At 47.6% G+C, this 21,224-nt stretch overlaps 1 protein-coding gene across 3 annotated transcripts in view; it reads left to right on the forward strand.

Annotated features, from left to right (window-relative positions):
• The window catches only part of MTMR1 (myotubularin related protein 1), a 73,561-nt gene extending 53,454 nt beyond the window's left edge, over window positions 1-20,107 (forward strand). For all 3 annotated transcript variants that reach the window (XM_009235368.4, XM_054545196.2, XM_009235369.4), the window contains 3 exons: window positions 5,823-5,936; window positions 10,750-10,926; window positions 17,611-20,107. In XM_009235368.4, the coding sequence (XP_009233643.1) occupies window positions 5,823-5,936; window positions 10,750-10,926; window positions 17,611-17,775 (456 nt within the window). In that variant the 3' untranslated portion in view covers window positions 17,776-20,107. The remainder of the gene's footprint in view (window positions 1-5,822; window positions 5,937-10,749; window positions 10,927-17,610) is intronic.
• Window positions 20,108-21,224: the final 1,117 nt, after the last annotated feature.

Genomic DNA, 21,224 nt, shown 5'->3' on the forward strand with positions numbered 1-21,224 from the left:
CATAGAGGAAGCTGCATAGCATTTTGCTATTAGCTGGTGCGTAGTTCCCAAACCCCAACACGCGGGGCCCTGGTAAACAAGGGAGCCATCTAGGGATCCCCTTCCCTTGAGCTGGTCAGGCCCTTTGGCTTCAGTTCAAAGTAGGCCATAAGGCCATAGTTCCTGCACTGTTTTGTTGTTGTTGTTGTTGTTGTTGTTTTCCCCCTCATCTCCAACATCTAAACCTGAGTTTGGTCTCCTATCCTTATGATAAGAGACAGTGCCAGGGCAATGGACCTGGAACCAGAGAGAGAGAGAGGCAAAAGAGAGTAGTTTCCCCAGTGCCTGCTGCACAGCCTGGCTGAGGGTGGGGCTATGGGGTACAGAACAAGTTAGGGGGCTGAGATCCGGGGTCTGAGCCTTCTCTTGCTAGTCATTCACCAAGAGCTCTGGCCTTGGCTGCTTCAGTCATGGGGAAGGGAAGCAGCCAGGACACTGCCGGTGATCTGCAGGGATTCTACCAACAGCCCTGCTGCTCTTGATTGATCCTCCCGCAGCCTTATCACCATCAGCCCAGGGCCTTTTCAGAGGACATCTGCCTCCCTACTGCAGAAAGTCTGTGAAATACTAGGCCTGTTTCCCCACTGAGAGCTACTGTTACTGATGGCAGTGTGTGTTGGGGCAGAAAGAAGGTTGATGGTCACGATGCTGCCTGTGCTGTCCCGCTCCCCAGCAGCTCTGCCCTGAGGAGGACCTGGAGAACTCAGAAGATGGCTCTCCACCTTGAGTGCGCACAGCCAGCCCCTGGGAACCTTCTTCCTGTGAGCCTGGAGACAGGCTCAGGTGTGTGTAAAAGTTCCCCAGGTGATTCAGATGTGCAAATGAGTTTGACAACCAGTGATCTAGCTTAGTGCTCCAAATGTGGTCCGGAGAACTTGTTAGAGACACCAATCTTCGGCCTCACTGACGACCTGCCAGTGCTCTGGGTGTGGGGCCCAGCCCTCTGGTTCCACAAGCCCTTCTGGGGGCTGATAGATGCTCAACTCTGAGACCATTGCTGTAGACCAACACTGCTCAAACCTTAATGAGCACACAAATCCCCTGGGACTCTTATTGAAATGCAGATTCTGATTCAGTGGGGCTGAGGCAGAGCCTGAGATGCCACATTTCTGATAAGCTCTCAGGTGATGCCAGCGGGTCACAGATCACATTTTCAGTGACAAGGGAGCACAGAGACATACCTTTAGAAATAAGGAACAAAGGGGAGGGAGTCTCAATAGCCAAAGTAGATTTCATGGAGTCCTCAGGCCCTCACTTAGAAATTAACACTGACTTTTACACCCAGCTTCAACAAACTGATTGGGGTCTCACATGAGCTGATGGCCAGGTCACAGGTGATTAAAGATAGCCTGTTAGAGAGCTGGCCCGGGTAAGAGGGGCTGGTCCCAGAGGTAGGTGTGCTGATGGTGCAGGTGAAAGGTAGCAGCAAACACACTCCAGAAGCACGAAGACTGGCCTGAAGCCTTACTGTTTTATAGAGCCAGGCACTGTTGCTATTTGTGTTGATGCTGAGCCAATAACAAAGTTAAATGATTGTCATGTTCAGGTTAGGACAAGAAAGTATGAAACACATTTTAGAAAAATTCCATAAAAAGGTTGAACACAAAAAAATAATTGCAGTGCTTCTAAAGGGATAAGCACCATTTTTGTGGATGTGAAATAGCTTATTCCTCCCAAATGTGGATTTTTTAACATCTTCAAACTGACCTCCATTCTTTATACTGCTTAGTGCCTGTTTTCATATCTAAGCCATGTCATTTTTGTGCTTTTATTGGATTTTAAGAAAATAAGGGGTTTAAATTAGAAGATTTCAGATGCCTCTCACAGCTCTAAGATTCTGTCTGTGAAATGTGTGTATAATTAATTTCTTTTAAAATTACATTGTTAATGCATTAGCACAGACATCAATGACTAGTCTTTATCAGTTCATTAACAAATGAATGAGATATATAGCAGGTATAAGATGCAGTCATATGAAAGATTATTTTTGGGTTGCCTACTGTTAAGTAAGCTATGCAGCATAAAATTGTCAGAAATATCAGAATAAAATGAACTAGTCTGTATGTGAACAAAGAAACTAAGGGAAAAATAATTGAAGGACTCTTTAGAGTCCCAAAGACACTCTATAATATCCATAGTTTAATACAATCCTTACTCGTCTGGATAGGTTTAATAGTCATTGATATTTTTGTTCCTCAAGAGGTGCAGAATTGGGGCCAGGTGTGGTGGCTCACGCCTATAATCTCAGCGACTCAGGAGGCTGAGGTGGAAGGATCGCTTGAGGCCAGGAATTCAAGACCAGCCTGGGCAACATAGTGAGACCCCCCTGCCCATCTCTTCAAAAAAAAAAAATTAAAAAATTAGCCAGGCATGGTGGTGTGCACCTGTAGTCCCAGTTACTCGGGCGGCTGAGGCAGGAGGATTGCTTGAGTCCAGGAGTTCAAGGTTACAGTGAACTATGATTGTACCACTGCACTCCAGCCTGGGTGACAGAGTGAGACCCTGTCTCTAAAACAAAAAAGAGGTGCAGAATTTTATTATAGATTACTGTGCTATGTATTTTCGGAAATCATACTTTTAGGTAAAAGGTACAGTTTCCAGGAGAAGAGGCCAAAACAAACTATGAATTGCAGCGACCTAATCTTTCGTTTGTATTACTCCACTTGCTACTGTTTCCCCCAATGAGCTGTTTTTTGAGTTGAGCTTAATGCCATGACAGCCCCTGAGTATAAATGGCAGTCTTGACCCAACATGAGTAGGTGGAGCCTTTGTTTTCCAGTTTTCATGGGTGCCAATGGGCTTGGACTGAGCCCTGCCCACTTTGACCTCCCATATCTGGTACCCAGTGACCAGAATAAGGCTTGTTGTCACTGACTCTAGAACACACCTTTCCAAGCTCCCAGATCTACAATGCAGGCTCAGGGGCAAGGAATGAAGACTCATTGTCATAGTCTGTTTGGGCTGCTGTAACAAAATATCATAAATGAGGTGGTTTATAAACAACAGAAACTTCTTTCTCACAGTTTTGGAGGTTGGGAAATCTAACATCAAGGCCCCAGCAGATTCAGTGTCTGGTGAGGGCTTGCTTCCTGGTTCATAGATTAGCTGTCTTTTCATTGTAACCTGACATCATGGAAGCGACAAGAGAACTCTCTTGGGCTTCTTTTAGAAGAGCACTAATCCCATTCACGAGAGCTCTACCCTCGTGACCTGATCACTTCCCAAAGGCCCCACTTCCTCGTACTACACCTTGGGGATTAGAATTTCAACATAGAAATTTTGGGGGGATACAGATATTCAGTTCATAGCACTTATATGGCTTGAAAATATGTCAATAATTTGCTATCTTTTAGTAAACATTTATTTTTAAAAGTTTGAGAATTATAAAATATAGGACAAAACCCTGGATCTTTCATTCCTGTCCTTGATTTAATAAGGCTTCAGTACACAAAAATGTCATATATTTGCTTATAATTCACAACTTCTGTGGTGCCAATAATTTATGAATAGGGCATAACTAAGCAGCATAGAGAAGTCCTGGGAAAACTGGACATAGTGTGCCTGGCCTGTTAAAACATAGCTATTTGAGCCGGGCACGGTAGCTCATGCCTATAATCCCAGCACTTTAGGAGGCCGAGATGGGAGGATCACTTGAGATCAGGAGCTCAAGACCAGCCTAGGTAACATAGGGAGACCTTGTCTCTACGAAAAAAAAAACAAAAAAAAAAACTAGCTGGGTTGTGGCAGTAGTCCCAGCTACTTGGCAGGCTGAAGTGGGAGGGATCACTTGAGCCTGGGACGTTGAGGCTGCAGTGAACCACAGTCGCACCACTGCACTCCAGCCTGGGCAACAAAGTGGGACCCTATCTAAATAAATAAATGCATGAATGAGAGAGAGAGAGAGAGAGAGAGAAATAGAGAAAGATAGCCGTTTGAAATGTGAGGCCACCGTCAGAGTTGCAAGGGGCAATCTTAAAGGCTCCAAGAAAGGATTAACCAGTAGATATTGTTAGCATTTCAGCCAGAGACATCACATCATTGATTTAGTTCATCTAAGAACAACGATGCCAGTAAGAACCACCAGAATTAGTTTCCAGAGGTTTCTGAAGCAGTAATATTCTGATGGGATTCCTTAGAAGAGAGTTGTGTGTTTCTGAGAGCAATCCTTAAGATGGAGAGAGAAGCAAATCTTACTCCACGGTATCTGAGCATAATTCCTTAAGTCAGCTAATGTAATAGCCCGGTGAAGAAAACAGTTTTCAGGTGGAGTTTGGACAGTCCTGGATTGACCATTGTTCTAATTGAAAAGCCTGGTGCTAGTCTAGTAGTAAAGCTAAACTAAAAAATAAACTTGTCTACCAGTGATCCTGATGTGATCATTCTGGAGACGTGAAGATTTGTCATGATAGTGTGCACACAGCACCCTGATTGAAGAATAGGTTTTTAAGTAAACCGACTTAAATACAAGTATGCTGGGTATTTGGCTTTGCTTCATTGAGTAGGTGATGAATATTTTACTGTGTTTTTACATTAGAGTTCTGGCACATGGTAGGCACTCAGCACATGCCTGCTGTTAGGGTAATTATTATCACTTCCAGATCATCTCATGGCCACAACACGCCAGCTACTGGCTAGAACCTGCTGGCAATAGTAATAGTCTTCATTGGAATTCTGCAAAACCCCATCAAGAATTACCTAAAACAATCAAGACGATCTGTGGTTTTGCTTCCTCACTCTGCCAATATGGTGAATTACAGTAATTGATTTGTTTTGTAACATATATTTTCATATGTTAAGCCAGGCTTACATTCGTAAAGTAAACCCCCACTTGGTCATGTTGTATTACCTTTCTAAAATATATTGCCAGGTTCAGCTTGCTCATTTACACTAGTAAGAAGTCAGGCGTGCTGGAATCCCAGCACTTTGGGAGGCTGAGGCGAGTGGATCACGAGGTCAGGAGTTCGAGACCAGCCTGGCCAACATGGTGAAACCCCGTCTCTACTAAAAATACAAAAATTAGGCGTGGTGGTGCGCACCTGTAATCCCAGCTGCTCAGGAGGCTGAGGCAGGAGAATCACTTGAACCTGGGAGGCGGAGGTTGCAGTGAGCCGAGATGGCGCCATGGCGCTATTGCACTCCAGCCTGGGGGAACAGAGAGAGACTCCGTCTCAAAAAAAAAAAAAAAAAAAAAGAATTCAGGGGTGTATGGTCATGGAGTTGTCTTTGTAGGAAGGTTCTTAACTAGGAGTTGTTTAATAGATGCAGAGCTATTCGGATTTTCTATTCTTCTTGAGTCACTTTGGGTACATGTTATAACTGGATCTACTGCTCCCCTTACCCCTGACCTGGGATGTGGCTGCAGCGGGGAAGCTGGCACAATAGAGGGCTCCCCTCATTTGTTTCCCTTCTCTCAGGGTCACGGTCCAGTACTGCCTGTTGCCAGTGTCTGAAAACAGTCATTTCTTATATTGTATCCAGCTTGCTAGATGTTTCTGGCAGAAGGGTGAGTCTGGGCTCTGTCCTACTGCCATGGTGAGAAGTGGAAGCTACATAAGCTTTTCTGGGCATTGAGTACAATAAATTTAGTTGCTGCTGGTTGTTTCTCAGCCAGATCTATAAGTTTGGACCTAAAACTGTAGGTAGTTGAACTTTACATGGGCTCAGTCTTCCTTTAAATCTTTGACTATATTCCAAGTTGTAGTTTCGCTGTCTTTCATAAAAAAGTAATATTACTTTTAGAAATTGGACTCTATGACTAAACCTTATTTTTCTCTTCATTTAAGTTTCCTTCAGCATTCGAGTTTAATGAGCTATTCTTGATTACAATTTTGGATCACCTTTATAGCTGTCTTTTTGGGACCTTTTTGTGCAACTGTGAACAGCAGCGATTCAAAGAGGTGAGTATGCTGCATCCTTGTCTGTTGCTTTCCCTGTGGTTCAGGCACCTCTCCTCGGAAGTGCCACTGTAGGAGGGCTGAGGGGAGGGAGGACTGCGCTCTGGTGCTTTTGCTGACTGTAAATGCCCTCCCAGGGTTCTGGCCAGCCCCACCGCATGTGTCTAACACAAACTCCTTCCTTTCTAGGCATGGGGGGCTGGGACCCAGCGAGCCTGTGGCTCTCTCAAGAGTAGATGAGTGCTAGACCCTGGACCTCCTGACTCTGAGTTCATGTAGTCTCCGCTGCACCAACTCCAAAACCGTGGGATTCTGCTTTTCATCCTCTGTGGTGGTAGCCAGATGGTACTTGAAGGCCTTGGAAATGGAGTCTGCTGATTAGCCAAAAGGCCCACTTTAGGTAGCAAGCTAACACTTTTTTACATCAAAGTAGTAAAGAAGCAGTTACCAAACTTCTCAGAGTTACATATCATTTCTTTCTTTTTTCCTCAGTGTGGGATAAAAGAGAGACGTGGTCAAAAGTGAGAAGGCATTGGAAAAAGGCAGCTTAAGGAGTATATGGTCCTGTTAATAGACAAGGACCACTGCCTGTGAGCCGAGTATGTTAGGACAGTATAGAATTCAGGAGAAAACAGTCTGTCAGTAACGCCTGCCTCCCCCTCTCTCAGCAGCCTCCCCACAGTTGACAGCGCCCTCATTCTGTGACCCCACCTGGTCCTGCCTCGTCGGCCTCCCCTGCTCGGTCTCCTTGACTGGCTGCCATTTTAACCAGTCTCTAAAGTTGGAGTCACCTGGGCCCAGTCCCAGGTCCTCTTCTCTCCTCGATTCTTGTTCTGTCTTTCTAAGTGACTTTGTCTCGCCTCAGGGACCTAAATGCCTTTTCCTGCTCCTCCCCTGCTCTTTTGCATCTCAGTACACAGCACCACTGGCCATCCAGATGCCGAGGCCAAATACACGGGAGTCACCTTTCACCCCTCCCTCACCCTCACCCTAGCTACCACATCCAGTCCCCTGGTGAATGCTGCTGGCCTTGTCCCAAAGTATATTCTTTTTCTTTCTTTCTTTCTTTTTTTTTTCTTTTTGACGGCGTTTTGCTCTTGTTGCCCGGGATGTAGTGCAGTGGCGCGATCTCAGCTCACTGCAAGCTCCGCCTACCACATTCAAGCCATTCTCCTGCCGCAGCCTCCCGAGTAGCTGGGATTATAGGCACCCGCCACCACGCCTGGCTAATTTTTTGTATGTTTAGTAGAGACAGGGTTTCACCATGTTGGGCAGGCTGGTCTCAAACTCCTGACCTCAGGTGATCTTCCCGTCTCAGCCTCCCAAAGTGCTAGGATTATTGGCCCAAAGTATATTCTTAATCTGCCACTTCTTAACTGCCTTACAGCTATAAGCCTAGCTCAAGCCCTTACTGTCTCACGCTCCTACTGTGTCACATCTGGACTAAGGCAGAAACCCAGGAATGGGCTTCCCTCATTCTCTTTCTGACCTTCAGTAGTCCATTCTAAACATAGCAAGCAGAGTGAGCATTCAGTAACTGAAATCTGATCATGTGCCTCTCCCCTGCTTCCCACTGCAGTTAGAGTAAAATCCACACTCCTGCGGGCCCAGTGTGATGGGGACTTGTTAACCTCCTAATAAAAAGAAAAACAGTTTTTAAAAGAGTGAGTTTTATGTTACGTGAATTATATCTCAGAGCTATTTAAAACAAATAAAATCAGAAGCAGAAGAATGAAGTTCATATGTAGAATTTTAACCATGGTTTTATCTTGTTTTTTTTTTTTTTGAGAGGGGGAGTGCAAAATTCATTCTTATAAAAATGAGCTCTCTTGATACATAATTTACCATAAAATTCACCCATCTAAAGTGTACAATTTCATGGTTCTAGCATATTCACATATTGTGCAGCCATCATCAATATTTAATTTCATAAAATTTCTTTATTTCTATTTTTTTAGCGAGTGGGGTCTTGCTATGTTGCCCAGGCTGGTCTCAAACTCCTGGCCTCAAGTGATGCTCCTGCCTCGGCCTCCCAAAGTGCTGGGATTATAGGTGTAAGCCACTGTGCCTGGCCTAAGTTTATAAAATTTCTGTCACCCCCAAAAGAAATGGCATACTCGGTAGCAGTCACTTCCCATTTCCCCCACCCCTATCCCCTAGCAACCATCAATCTGCTTTCTGTCTCTACGGATTTGCCTATTCTGGACATTTCATAGAAATGGAATTATACAATAGGTGAACTTATATGACTGTCTTCCTTTGCTTAGCATAATGTTTTCAAGGTTCATCTATGCACCAATACATCCTTTTTATGGCTGAGCAATATTCCATTATATGGATAGACCACATTTTGTTTATCCATTCATTGGTTGATAGAAATTTGGGTTGTTTCCACATTTTGGTTTTTAGGAATAATGCTACTATAACTATTCATGTGCAAGTTTTTATGTGGACATACGCCTTCATTCATTTATACCTACGAGTGGAATTGCCGGGTCATGTGGCAACTATGTTTAACCTATTGAGGAACCGCCAGATTGTTTTCCAAAGCAGTTGCACACACGAGCAATGTCTGAGGCTTCCAATTTCTCCACATTTCACCAACGCTTACTATTTTCCTTTTTAAAAAAATTATAGCCATCCTAGTAAGTGGGAAGTGGTATGTTGTGGTTTTAGATTTGCATTTCCCCAGCGACTAATGATGTTGAGCATATCTCCATGTGCTTATTGGCCATTTGCATGTCTTCTGTGGAGAATGTGTATTCAGCTCCTTAGTTCATTTTAAAATTGTGGTGTTTGTCCTTTTTATTATGGAGTTGTAAGAGTTCCTTATACATTGTTTATATATTCAAGTCCCTTATAAGATACATGATTTGCAAAAATTTTATCCCACTCTATGGGTTGTTTTTTTTACTTTCTTCATGGTGTTCTTTGAAGCACAAAAGTTTTTAATTTTGATGAAGTGCAATTTATCTATTTTTTCTCTTGCTGCTTACACTTTTGGTATCATCTAAGAAACCATTGCTTAACCCAAAGTCATGAAGATTTGCTCCTGTTTTCTTCTAAGAGCTTTATACTTTTAGGTCTTACATTTAGGTCTGTGATCTGTTTTGAGGTAACGTTTGTATACAGTGTGAATTAAGGATCCAACTTCATTCTTTTGTGTGTTGGCTATCTAGCTGTCCCAGCACCATTTGTTGGAAAGATTTTCTTTCCCTCATTCAATTTTCTCGCCAACCTTGTTGAAGATCAGTTGACCGTAAATGTCAGAGAGTTCATTTCTGTGCTTTCTATTCTGTTCCATTGATCTGCATGTCTGTCCTTACGCCAGCACCGCTGGCATTGATTACTGTAGCTTTGTGGTAAGTTTTGAAAATGGGAAGTATGAGTCCTACTTTGTTCTTTTTCAGGATTATTTTAGCTATTCCAGATCCTTTGAATTTTTGTTGGTGTTTCTCTTATAAATAAATAAATGTATAAAAATTGAAATGGTCCTAATTGAACGTTCCTGTATTTAGCTAGCTCATGGGAAGTCAGCAGCAGAATGGGAGAAAATGCTGTTGGCCTTGCCATTTTCTCATTTGACTTTGTCATTGTGCTTGATCCATTGTTTAATATTTACCTGCCTCACCATGCCTGCACATTTGGGTGTTTTTGTTCAGATGAGCAATGCAAGTAGGTGCAGTGTTTCTGAATAGTGTACTACAAAATTAGGGGAAGAAGAGATAGCTTAGTGATATATTTACTTGTCTTTATAAAGCTTCTCCAGCCTGCACCACAGCACATTTTCCTCCAGATAGCTATGATTTTCCAGCACAAGGAATCTTAACTGTAAAATCTGTTCTCATTTCTCAATATTAAGAGTCACAGCCAGGTGGTGTGGTGGCTCACGCCTGTAATCCTAGCACTCTGGGAGGCCAAGGTGGGAGGATCACTTGAGGTCAAGAGTTCGAAACCAGCCTGGGCAACACAGTGAATCCCCATCTCCACCAAAAAATACAAAAATTAGCCGGGCATGGTGGCGTGCGCCTGTAGTCCCCAGCTACTCGGGAGGCTGAGGCAGGAAAATTGCTTGAACCCGGGAGGCAGACATTGCAGTGAGCTGAGATCATGCCACTGCACTCCAGCCTGGGTGACAGAGTGAGACTCCATCTCAAAAAAAAAAAAAAAAAAAAAAAAAGGAGTCACAAAAGCTCTATTTTCTTTTAGAGGCAGGGTCTTGCTCTATTGCCCAGGCTGGAGTACAGCGGCACAATCATAGCTCACTACAGCCTCAAACTCCTGGCCTCAAGCAATTCTGCCACGTCAGCCTCCTGAGGAGCTGGGACTATACTTGGCTAATCTTTAAATTTATTTTTTTTGTAGAGACAAAGTCTCACTGTGTTGCCCAGGCTAGTCTCAAACTCCTGCCTCAAGCAGTCCTCGCAATGTGGCCTCCCAAAGTGCTGGCCTTATAGGCTTGAGCTACTGTGCCCAGCCTACAAAAGCAAACCTTACACCAGAATTTAAAATCATATTTGTTATTGGTGGGTCCTATCATCCCGTGGTTGTTAGAAGGTTCTCACTCTGCCTTTCCATAGACACAGTTGTCGGATGCTACCTAACTTCAGCAATCTGTTTTTGCAAGACAGCAAGCAGTGTGTTTTCATTTCATCCCGCCATGAGTGGGAAGAAGGTGGGGCTGGGACCTAGTAAATGTTCATGAATTTTTCAGCATTTGAATTCACTTCATTATTCAAGTCCTTTTCTCGGTGTAATACTAATTCTTGATGATATGAAGAAAAGTTTATTTCCAATGTCCTTTTTTGTTTTTCAGGATGTATATACAAAGACGATATCTTTATGGTCGTATATCAATAGCCAGCTAGACGAGTTTTCTAATCCCTTCTTTGTGAATTACGAAAACCACGTGTTATATCCTGTTGCCAGTCTGAGTCATTTGGAATTGTGGGTAAACTATTATGTGCGATGGAATCCACGGATGAGACCTCAGGTATCTTTTTGTTTTTCTTTTCATGAATGAGAGAGTTTGCCTTTTTTTCCAAGTAAAGATGGTGGTATGAAACTGTGTTAATGGTAGATATTAACTTACCATACTGACCGTCTTCTGCCCTCTCCTGTCAGGGTTCAATCCTTTGCATTCATGTTCCAGGAGTTTCCACCCATACACCAACTCTGATGATGTTTGCTGGGTTAAAGTTAAAAAGTCTTAGCACTTCTGTCTCGTACTGATGAGGTACATAAAATGCTATGTGCTCCAGTGCTTGGCCCTTCATCTTATAAACTACTTTACCTGCAGATATGGGGGTTGGGGTGTCAGCCCTTTTCCCTGTTTCCACGTAGAGGTGGTAGAAAGGCGTGTGGAAAATGCATCAGGGTTACAGTGTATAGGCCCTGTTAGTCCAGCAGTAGGAAGGCAGGTGCTTGAATCACAGAACAGGTGCCCCTTTGAAGAAGGGGGAGAGTTTGCCCCTCCCCACCACACTTTTTCACTGTAATATTTTCTGAGATTGAACAAAATTAGAGAATGGTGCACTACAGGGGCCAGTCCGTCAAGCCTGTGTCCTCTCTTTGTGTTCAGTGGCTGAGCTCTGGCTGCGGGTTCCCGAAGGGCTTCCCACATCCTCCACTGTGTCGTGGTTTGGATTCAGTCCTGCCCCGCACCCCCAGTCTCCACATGGGTGGCCAGGGCATGGTTGGTTCTGGGTGGTGAAGAAGACAGATAGAGGCAGCCTGTACCTCCATGGACAGACAACTGTCTGCTGAGACTTTTTTCTTTTTTATTTATTTATTTTTTGAAACAGAGTCTTGCTCGTCACCCAGGCTGGAGTGCAGTGGCATGAGCTTGGCTCACTGCAACCCCTGCCTCCCAGGCTCAAGTGATTCTCCTGCTCTGGCCTCCCAAGTAGCTGGGATTACAGGTGTACAGCACCATGCCTGGCTAATTTTTGTATTTTTAGTAGAGACGGGGTTTCGCCATGTTGGCCCAGCTGGTCTCAAACTCCTGACCTCAAGTGATCCGCCCGCCTCAGCCTCTCAAAGTGCTGGGATTATGGGCGTGCACCACCGCGCCAGGCCTGAGATTTTTCTTTTGAGTTGAATACTCTCAGAGTTTAACTGCAGTCTATCAGGAGCGTGTACCCAGGGCATTGTTTAATAGCATTGCTCTGTCAGCCAATGATACAGAAATCTGCCTTTCCTCTCCACCCTCCTGCTCCCCCATCCCTCTCACCTGGGGTCTTCATGATCTCTAGATCGTCTCCACGCTCCACTAGCCATGGGGCAGAGTCTGAACTGCTCATGTTCCTTTCCAGCTGCCTGGCCCTGGAACCTCAAGGATACGTCACTATAGTACCCTGGCCTGCCAGCTGGAAAGCTCCCTCACTGGTGGCCTTAGCTCCATGCTCCATCTGCTGGGTGCGCCCCGCTGCCCCAGGCCGCTGCTTGGCCACTCCTCACTGGATCCTTTGCCCTCTACCACAGACCAGGCTGGTCATCACTTGCCTCTTCTTTCCTAGATGGCTTTCTGTTTTGTTCCACAAAGCTTCCGCTGCAAATGCTTTTCTCCTCTGGACCCTCTGAGTTGGCCCTGCCACCCTTACGACCTCAGGAGTGTTTTCCAGAACACTGTGATGGGTGCCCACTCAGCCCAGTACTTGTACGCTGGGCCTGGGGAGGTGGGAAGGAGTCCTGGCTGTGGGGGTGCTCCTGCATCCCAGGGTGCCCTTAGCCACATCTCCCCTGTACACGCCCTGCCCCTGCTTGAAGCAGATCCCCCGTGTGAATGAGCCGCCCTTTGTGTCTTCACATGTATGAAAACAACTAGTGTTTGACCACCTCTTTCAGCTCTTCCCGGAGTCTTCCTTGGATAGAAGAGACTTGCATCTGTGTCCCTCTCCCACTAGCCAGGGCACTGCTGGGACTTGTGCTGCCCTGGAGCCTTTCCCGTTGAGCGCCCTCTTCCCTGTTCACCTAGTGCTCTGGTGGCCCTATGTTTATTGCCCAAACTAGCGTACTTTGAGAAAGAGAGCGGAGGTGCTGCTAATAATCGGTCTGTAGAATTCCCCAAAGCACTCGACACTGCACCGGCCTGTTTGCCTGCCTGCTGCCCCTACAGACCACAGGCTTTGAAACCACATGGCCCTCAGGATCTAGCATGGTGTTTGGCAACTAACAGAGACTCGACAGATGTGACTGAGTGAACGTGTGAGTGAATGAAGAGGTGCACCCCTCTGCTGCAGGCCAGTTCCTCCTGCACATCTGCTCTCTCCAGCCCCTTGAACCTGCATTTATTCCTTCTACCTGTGGTGGCTCTTGCCCCTCAGCCTACAGAGGACTCACACCTGCCCACCCTAAACCTGTCCTGTCCCCACTGGCCTCTCCCTCAGGTCTCCCCTCCACACCCAGTCCTCTGGGATATTGGGACAGCTTTCTACCTACTCTCCCTGCCTCAGTCTGCCTTGTGTCCACGCTCCACCTTCCTCCGGAGAGGCCTTTTTTGCTCCTGCCTAACAGCCCAGACATCACCTTCTGTGACTGCCCGATGGCTCCAGCTCCCCACACCCTCTGCCACTTGGCCACCATCTGAGCTCCTGGCATCAACTTAGCTTCCTTCTTCCTTCTTCCTCTTTTTAAAAAAATTTACATTTCTGGCCGGGCACAGTAACTTACGCCTGTAATCCTAGCACTTTGGGAGGCCGAGGCGGGCAGATCACGAGGTCAGAAGTTTGAGACCAGCCTGACCAACATGGCGAAACCCCGTCTCTACTAAAAATACAAAAATTAGCCAGGTGTGGTGGTGCGCGCCTATAATCCCAGCTACTCAGGAGGCTGAGACACAAGAATCGCTTGAACCTGGGAGGCGGAGGTTGCAGTGAGCTGAGATGAGATTGTGCCACTGCATTCCAGCCTGGGCGACAGAGTGAGACTCTGTCTCAAAAAAAAAAAAAAAAAAAAAATCACATTTATCTCTCCCTTTAGACTTTGTGCTCTGCAAGACTAGTCCCTGCTTGTTATTAATTGATCTTTAAGTTATTAATCTCATAACTGCTTGTCACTAGATTGAATCCTTCCCCAGATGAGAACTGAGTTTGAAGGCGAGCTGTCTTTGAAACGGCCCATGTGCCCAGGAACTATGAGTGAGCGTGAGAGGTTGCTGGTCCCATTAGCATCTTCTTTCCTGGCTTTCAGCCCAAGAAGTCTACGTGCAGGGTGACCTGCTGCCCTGTCACTGGAGTCTAGGTCCGGCACTGCCCTCCTTTCTGACTTCAGGTGCATTATTTGAGATGCTAAACACAGGGGCCCATCAAGCACTTCTTTCCAGTCAGTGGTCAACTTGGGAACCAAAGCCTACATCCCCCTTCCAGCACCTTCCTCTTCACTGATGTGTATTTCTACTTAGGCATCTTGCTGAGTTATTCTGTCCTGGGTGGCTTCTATTTCATCTGTTTTGGCAACAGGGAAGATGGGCTACAGAGTGTCAGAAGTCACTATGTTATTTAAATCACATAGGGTTACCAGGTAATATTCTTGGTGACTCAAAGGACCAGGTGGTTGGTGGAATGTCATTAACATTAGCAGAAAATCCAACAGAACTATGCCTGATCTGAAGTGCCTTTGGCTGAACAGAGCCTCTCGATTACTGCAGGAGACCCCCGTACCCCCACCACGTTACCCCTTGTGCAGCAGGTTGCAGAGGTGAAGAAATGCTGAGCAGCAGAGAGGGTTAGAGTGGTGTCCCACAGGGGCGCACCCAGGCTCAGATTCTTGCCCGCCATGTGAGGCAGGGAACAGATCTTTCCTAAAACCTACAAACTGCGTGACAGATCTGTTCCCAGATGTGGTCAGATTCTCACACGTGTAAGCGAAGTCACCTGCAACATCGTGGTGATGATGGAAACCACAGCGACAGCACCTGTAACCTGCAGTCCTCTTGTGTGCCAGCGGGTTCTGTACACACATGACCCCAGTTAACGCTCCCAGCAATTCCACGATGTAGAGAATGAGGGAAGGGTCAGAGAAGCAGTGACTTGGTTGAAATCTTGCTGCCCAGTGCGTGTAGTTGTGGAAGGATGCCCCCGACAGGGGCAGATCCCGTCTCTGGCAGCGACTCACCGCCTGATCTGCAGCAGGGTCCTGAGCCTCACGGGGACTTCACAGGGGGTTGCTGAGCAGGAATTGAATCCATTCCAAGTGCACTGTGCTCGGAGGGTAGTAGGTGGGTGGTCCTGCTTTTTGCATTCTCCCTCCACTGTGCTACACAGAAGAGAGAACCGAAAAAGAGTACATGGGCCACAGCTTGTTACCCTGTATGCAACAGGCATGTGTCGGACACCTCCTAGGTGTGGGAATGGGGGTGGGGGAGTGCACTGAAGACAGGCAGAGATCAGCGGCTGGTGTGGGTGTCCAGTGACAGGGCCTGAGGGGCCAGGTGAGGCAGAGAGGGGAGGGGAGGGAGTACAGGAGGGTAAACAACAGGGGAGATGCAAGCCTGTTGGGCCTCTTTTCTCTGAGAAGGCAGTGGCTCGATTGGCTGCCGAGAAAGGGGTTCTTTGGGCACCCATCAGAGGATGGCTGGGTGTGGAAGGCCCAGGGGCGTCCTGTTTCCTTTGGGACTGTCTTGCCGTATGTCTTGTGATGCTAGCACCCATGCGGCAAACATGACTGGCCCTTAGACGGGAATTTTCTCTAACACAATCCTCTGTTTAAGCCTCCAAGTTTTCTATTCCTTCAGGCATGCCCTTGATTTGTTGCAAATGAAAATATGTGAGTAGGCCGGGCGTGGTGGCTCACGCCTGTAATCCCAGCAGTTTGGGAGGCCGAGGCGGGCAGATCACTTGAGATCAGGAGTTCGAGACTAGCCTGGCCAACATAGTGAAACCCCATCTCTATTAAAAATACAAAAATTAGCCAGACACAGTGGTGGCGGGCATCTGTAATCCCAGCTGCTCAGGAGGCTGAGGCAGGAGAATCGCTTGAATTCGGGAGGTGGAGGTTGCAGTGAGCTGAGATCGGGCCACTGCGCTCCAGCCTGGGAGAGAGAGTGAGACTGCATTCCACCTCAAAAAAAAAAGAAATATGTGAGAAAAGATGCAAACAGCTGGTGAAGAGATGATAGTGGTGCGTTTGAGCTGTGCTGGGTCTCTGCCCTGGGTGTGTGTCAGTGGTGTATTTCCCTGCGTGTCTTGCTTCTTGCTGAGGCCACATGCCTGTAGATGGATAATGGGAACTTGATTGCAAGGCGTCCCTTGTCTGATCAGAATTAAATGATCCTACAGACAGGAAAACACACACCAGATGGGTCCTAAGGGTAAGAGAGGAGCTGGTGCTACCTCCCAGAGGCCTCTGGGATCTGCCTTTGCCATCACACTCCACTCCTGTCCCCTCTCTTCTTCCTGTGGCCTGCCCAAGGGGGTCATTTCTTCTCAGCCCACTGGGTGCTGGTTACTGAGCACCTTGTTATTAGAGGGACCTGGCTGCCCTTTTGCGGTCTCGCTCTCATCCACCTTCTGTCCCCCCTCCCTCCAGGAGGGCTAATCACCATTGGCACACAGGGTGGAGCAGCTCGGCCTTTGAGGGAGTCGGGGCAGGACCTGGTGAAAGGTGAGCCAGAGGGCCAGGCTGGGGCCAGACTGCACAGGGCCTCGAGGCCCCTCTCAGGGCAGGGGGAAGAAGTCCCTGGAAGGTGTTAAGTGGCCAGTCACATGGCCTGGCTGAGGCTTAGGAGCCAGCCCTGTGGCTGCTGTTTACACACGGGATCAGAGACAAGGGAAGGCTAGGGAGCTCCCCAGACCCCACCCTGTTTCTCCCTCAGCCCCAGTCGGTGACCTCTCACTCTGGTCAGCCTTGCCCCCAGCCAGAGCTCCAGGCGAGAAAAGCTGGGTCTTGGATGTCTGGCGTCCTAGTAGCTGCTGGGGACAGCTTGTTAGGCGAGTGGGTTGGGTGCTATGACTATAAAATAGCAGGACTGGATGTCCCATATGCCCCAGGAAAATCTTTCTTGTTTATATTCACCCCCACCCCACAGTTGATGGGTTTAAAAGAGAAAAGCTAATTAAGGTGAGGCATTGCGGTGATGCTGAGCAAGGAGGGAGGGGTTGGTCCCTTGGGGAGGCTCCCCAACCCGCTGCCGGCACTGCCCGCTCCAGGGGGCTTCTGGCAGATCCTGCTCTGGTTGATGAAAACACAGCTTCAAGTTGTAAAAAGTGCTGATTTAACAGAAGGATTTTTCAGTCAGCAGAGCTATTTATAAAAATGCAAAAATACAGAGATAATGGAGATGCTGGAAAGGGGTCTGCGTGGAAACATTTCTGACGCACAGTCTTTAGGACACTGCTCGTGCCGAGTCTGCACACGGCGCCCTCGGTTGATCCATGGTGCGCAGTGTCCCCGCGCCTGCTTGTCTTCTGAGAAACTGTGGGAACCTCCCCATGGTGCCTTTTCATCCCGGCTCAGCGGCTCGGCCCCCGGAGCTGCAGGGCAGCCTCAGTGGCGGCCAAAGCTCATGGGATGGGGTCCCATTGTCCACCTGACGCGAGATCGATCAACGCCTCAGGAGACTTTGGCCACTCCAGGAGTCCGGACGGTGAAAAGCTCCTGAAGCCAACAGCATCTCCATGTGGAAACGCTGTGATAGGAGGATGGCCTGATAATGCAGCTTTGTCTCTGCTCCCTCCAGATGCCCATTCACCAGAATCTCAAGGAGCTGCTGGCCGTCAGGGCGGAGCTGCAGAAGCGTGTGGAGGGCCTACAGCGGGAGGTGGCCACGCGCGCCGTCTCATCCTCATCTGAGCGGGGCTCCTCGCCCTCCCACTCCGCCACCTCCGTCCACACCTCGGTCTGACGGGCGAGGCCAGCCTGCTGCTCCACTGTCTCCCGGTGGCTCAGGAAGGGGACCTGGCGACCACTGTTATGGCTGTAGCTTGTGATCTTGTCTTTTAGGATTAGGCCCAGCTGTGTCACCTAGCTGTGGCTAGGTGACAGCTCCCACTGTTGGCAAGTGCTTTTCGTTTTGTGAACAGCCCGTTACCCTCCTGTCAGCGGTTTCACAGGGGAGCCGTCTGTCACGTCCACCCTGTGAAGCAACTTCTAGCATTCAGGCAGCCTGGGAGAAACTAAGTGAACGGAATGCAGTACTGAGCTTCAAGAAAGCTGTACGCCTTTTCTTTTCAACTTAAATCCTTCAGTAACAACAAACACCATTCACTTCAAGACGCATTGCCAGCCCCGTGGCTTCCCTCAGCTCTTGGCCACAACTTGAAAACTGTTTTGAATGAAGTACTTGGGGAGAAGACAGGCCACTGCCCTCTGTTCCACAGTTTTCTTCATGCACGGGGTCCTCCTCTAACAATTACTGTTGTGTACATATAAGGTATTTTTAGAGAAGAGAAACAGGCCTTTATTTTCCTATGTCCTTTTTTACGTTTAGGATAGTCACCTGAGGAGGGATCAGCTCAACTGTACTGTGGGAGAAATTCTTTTCCAACAAACCTCATGCTCATTTTTCTGTGGTGCATTTGAAATGGGATTTGAACATGGTCATTTCAAGGGCAACGTGTTCTGTCCTCACCTCACTCTGGTACTCGCCTCTTGGGGCGGCTCAGCCCATTCATGGGGATGGCACCAAGCGGCCATGCTCAGTCTTCCAGCCCCGCTGAGGGTAAACCGAGGCCTCTGGCAGCTGTGCACAGGTGCTGGCCTCTGGCTCCTTCAAGGAGCACTGCCTGTCACTCGCTCCTGGGCTGTCTGGCCATGTTTCCTACCCCCACTTTACCGCAGCCAGCTGCTGGGATCAAAGCAAGTCTGTTCTTATGTTATTTGCCTGTATGAAATCATTTCTCATTTTATCACAATTCCTTCAACTCAGCTTACTCACATGGCTGCCTGTTCATATTTGAAAGCAGCCACCGTGCTGTGGCTTTGGTTTGGAAAAGCATAGCACGCACTTCCCTTGGTTTTCCCTTCCCAGAGCCGACCGCAGCTGGTCAGCCCTCTCTTCCCGCTCCTGAACCTTTACTTACTGACTTTGAGCTCTGTGACCCCATCGGTTCTCGCAGGAATTAATTTACCACCAATTGGTTCAATCCACTTGAGCGCCATAGCTCTGAGCTCCTCTGTGTGACATGCCACAGATGACTATTGCACACCTGGGTCCTGCCCCAGCAGGCCATGCCCCTCCCATGTGCCGTGCCCGTTGCTGCAACTGCCCCCCCTCCACCCCACCCCACCCCGCCACGGGCTGCAGGAATTCAGCCTTTAGAGGCAGAGGCGGCTGCAGCGGCTCCTAAGGTCAAACAAACCCCCGTGTGACTGCATAGCAGTGTTAGCTGGTTGGTTTCAAATTACTGGATTCCAGGCAAAGTCCTACAGATTGACCTTATTTTTGAAAATATGTTAAGGGTTTTTTCATAGAGAATGGATTTTTTTTTTTTTTTAACTGGGAACCTCCTGATTCTTACGGAAAATTATCCTTCTATAAGATACCAGAGAGAGTTATTCAAGGTAATTTGATAACCTAAAATCAATTCTCCATTTTTATCACATGTGGGATTTGTTGCTAAATCATGTTCGACATTAGCTTTTACGTTCCTAACATAGCTGAAAGCTTATTTATGAATGGATATACTGGGTTATTGATATATACTGATTTTTTTTTAATGGGGACATTTGCCATTTTCTTCCCAGAAATATGTAATCCCCTGGCTGACTAGGACTATTAAACATAGTGTGGACTGGATGATGCCGTCGACAAACCAGAGAAGCCAAGCTGGGGGGAGCTGGTGCCCGGAGTGGGCCCTGGGAACCTCACCTGGCGGAGGCTTGGTGGTGGTGGGGGGGGGGCTCCGTCAGCAGGACCCTAGAGACGCTCATTCGATTTTAAAGAAGCACAACGGGTCATTTTCCTCTGTATGTTCCTAGTGCAGAACTGTTTCTAAAACAACTTGAAGTATAGTTTTGTTATCTAAGCAATTTTTGTTTTAAGTAAGTGTACTAGAATGCGAAACCTTTACGGTTCAGGTTTTTAAAAACTGGTACAGTATTGTATTTGTCTCATCTGTTGCACTGTATTTCAAAATGTAATGAAAATGATCATATGTTTGCTCCCTGGTCTTTTTTAAGTATCTCAGTAGATTTTTCCTTTGAGGAAAATCGGTAATAAAATAACATGGATTGAATGTTTACTGTGTGTCAAGCACAGTTAATATATGTAAAGAAGTACCTTTATGTGATTTAATTCATTCACTAAATCGTAAATGTATCATGAGTCTTGAGTATGTTTGCTGAAACAAACAGGAAATACTGATTGATTGATTGTAAAGTCAGAAACGCCCTCAGCTCTAACCTTGAGAAAACGTGGACGACTTGACTTGACTTGGGGAAAGGTCTGGAGACACCTGAGAGTCAGTCAGGGCGATGAGTCCTTCGCATGCAAGTGCAGCGCTCTCTAAGGCCTCAAACTGCCCCCACCCCAAAGGGGTGTTCACCTTTTCCGGGCTAGGAAGGCCTGGATGAAATCGCACCACCCCCTGTGCCCTGTGTGTTAAGGGTGTGGGGTCCCTGTCCACACACGTTACTACTGAGTGAGCCAGAGAGCCCGGTATTTATCAGGCACAGAGGATGCCCAGGGGACTGCTTGCCAGCCAGCCTTCCCCAGCAGTGAGACCAGAGCAGCAAGCAAGGCCCCTGCTAGCCATGCAGAACTCCTGCACGAGACAGGCATATGGTGGTCTCGGGTTTGAGAGGACCTGATGTTATTTCACTAGAAGCCGAGGTTGGCAAAACAAAATGAAAAAACAACCGACCTCCATGTTAAAACCCAGGCTCCACTGCATCTTGTTGTTTTCATGCTGAAATGCCCTGAACTGAACTGTCGTCTTCTCAATTTGAAGCCAACATGCGAGCTGATGAGAAGGACATACTTTTTATCCCAAACGGGCCACTCTCCATGAGGCTGCAACAAGTGACGAAGTGCAGGGCTCCTTTCTCACTCAGCTTTCTGCTTGAAAAACAACTGCTGCACGTAACTGGAACCTCCACTGGTTACCAGCCTGCTTTGAAGGCGGCAGAGCAGTCGACTTGACTTGGGATTTGTGAGCCTGGGACTCTGCTGCTTCCAGACCCCAACTGGGCAGCCCCGGACTGGGCAACCCACGTAGCCCGGGAGCGGCCCCGCAGCACTCTGCTCCTGCCTCTGCCCTCTCTAACCCCAGGACATTGGTCGCTCCACATCCCCTGGCCTTAGCTGCTTGTACGGTGAGGGGTCACCCTTGGAAGTCCTGACGACACTGAGCT

Source organism: Pongo abelii, chromosome X (genome assembly GCF_028885655.2).
Source record: "Pongo abelii isolate AG06213 chromosome X, NHGRI_mPonAbe1-v2.0_pri, whole genome shotgun sequence".
Taxonomy (NCBI): Eukaryota; Metazoa; Chordata; class Mammalia; order Primates; family Hominidae; genus Pongo; species Pongo abelii.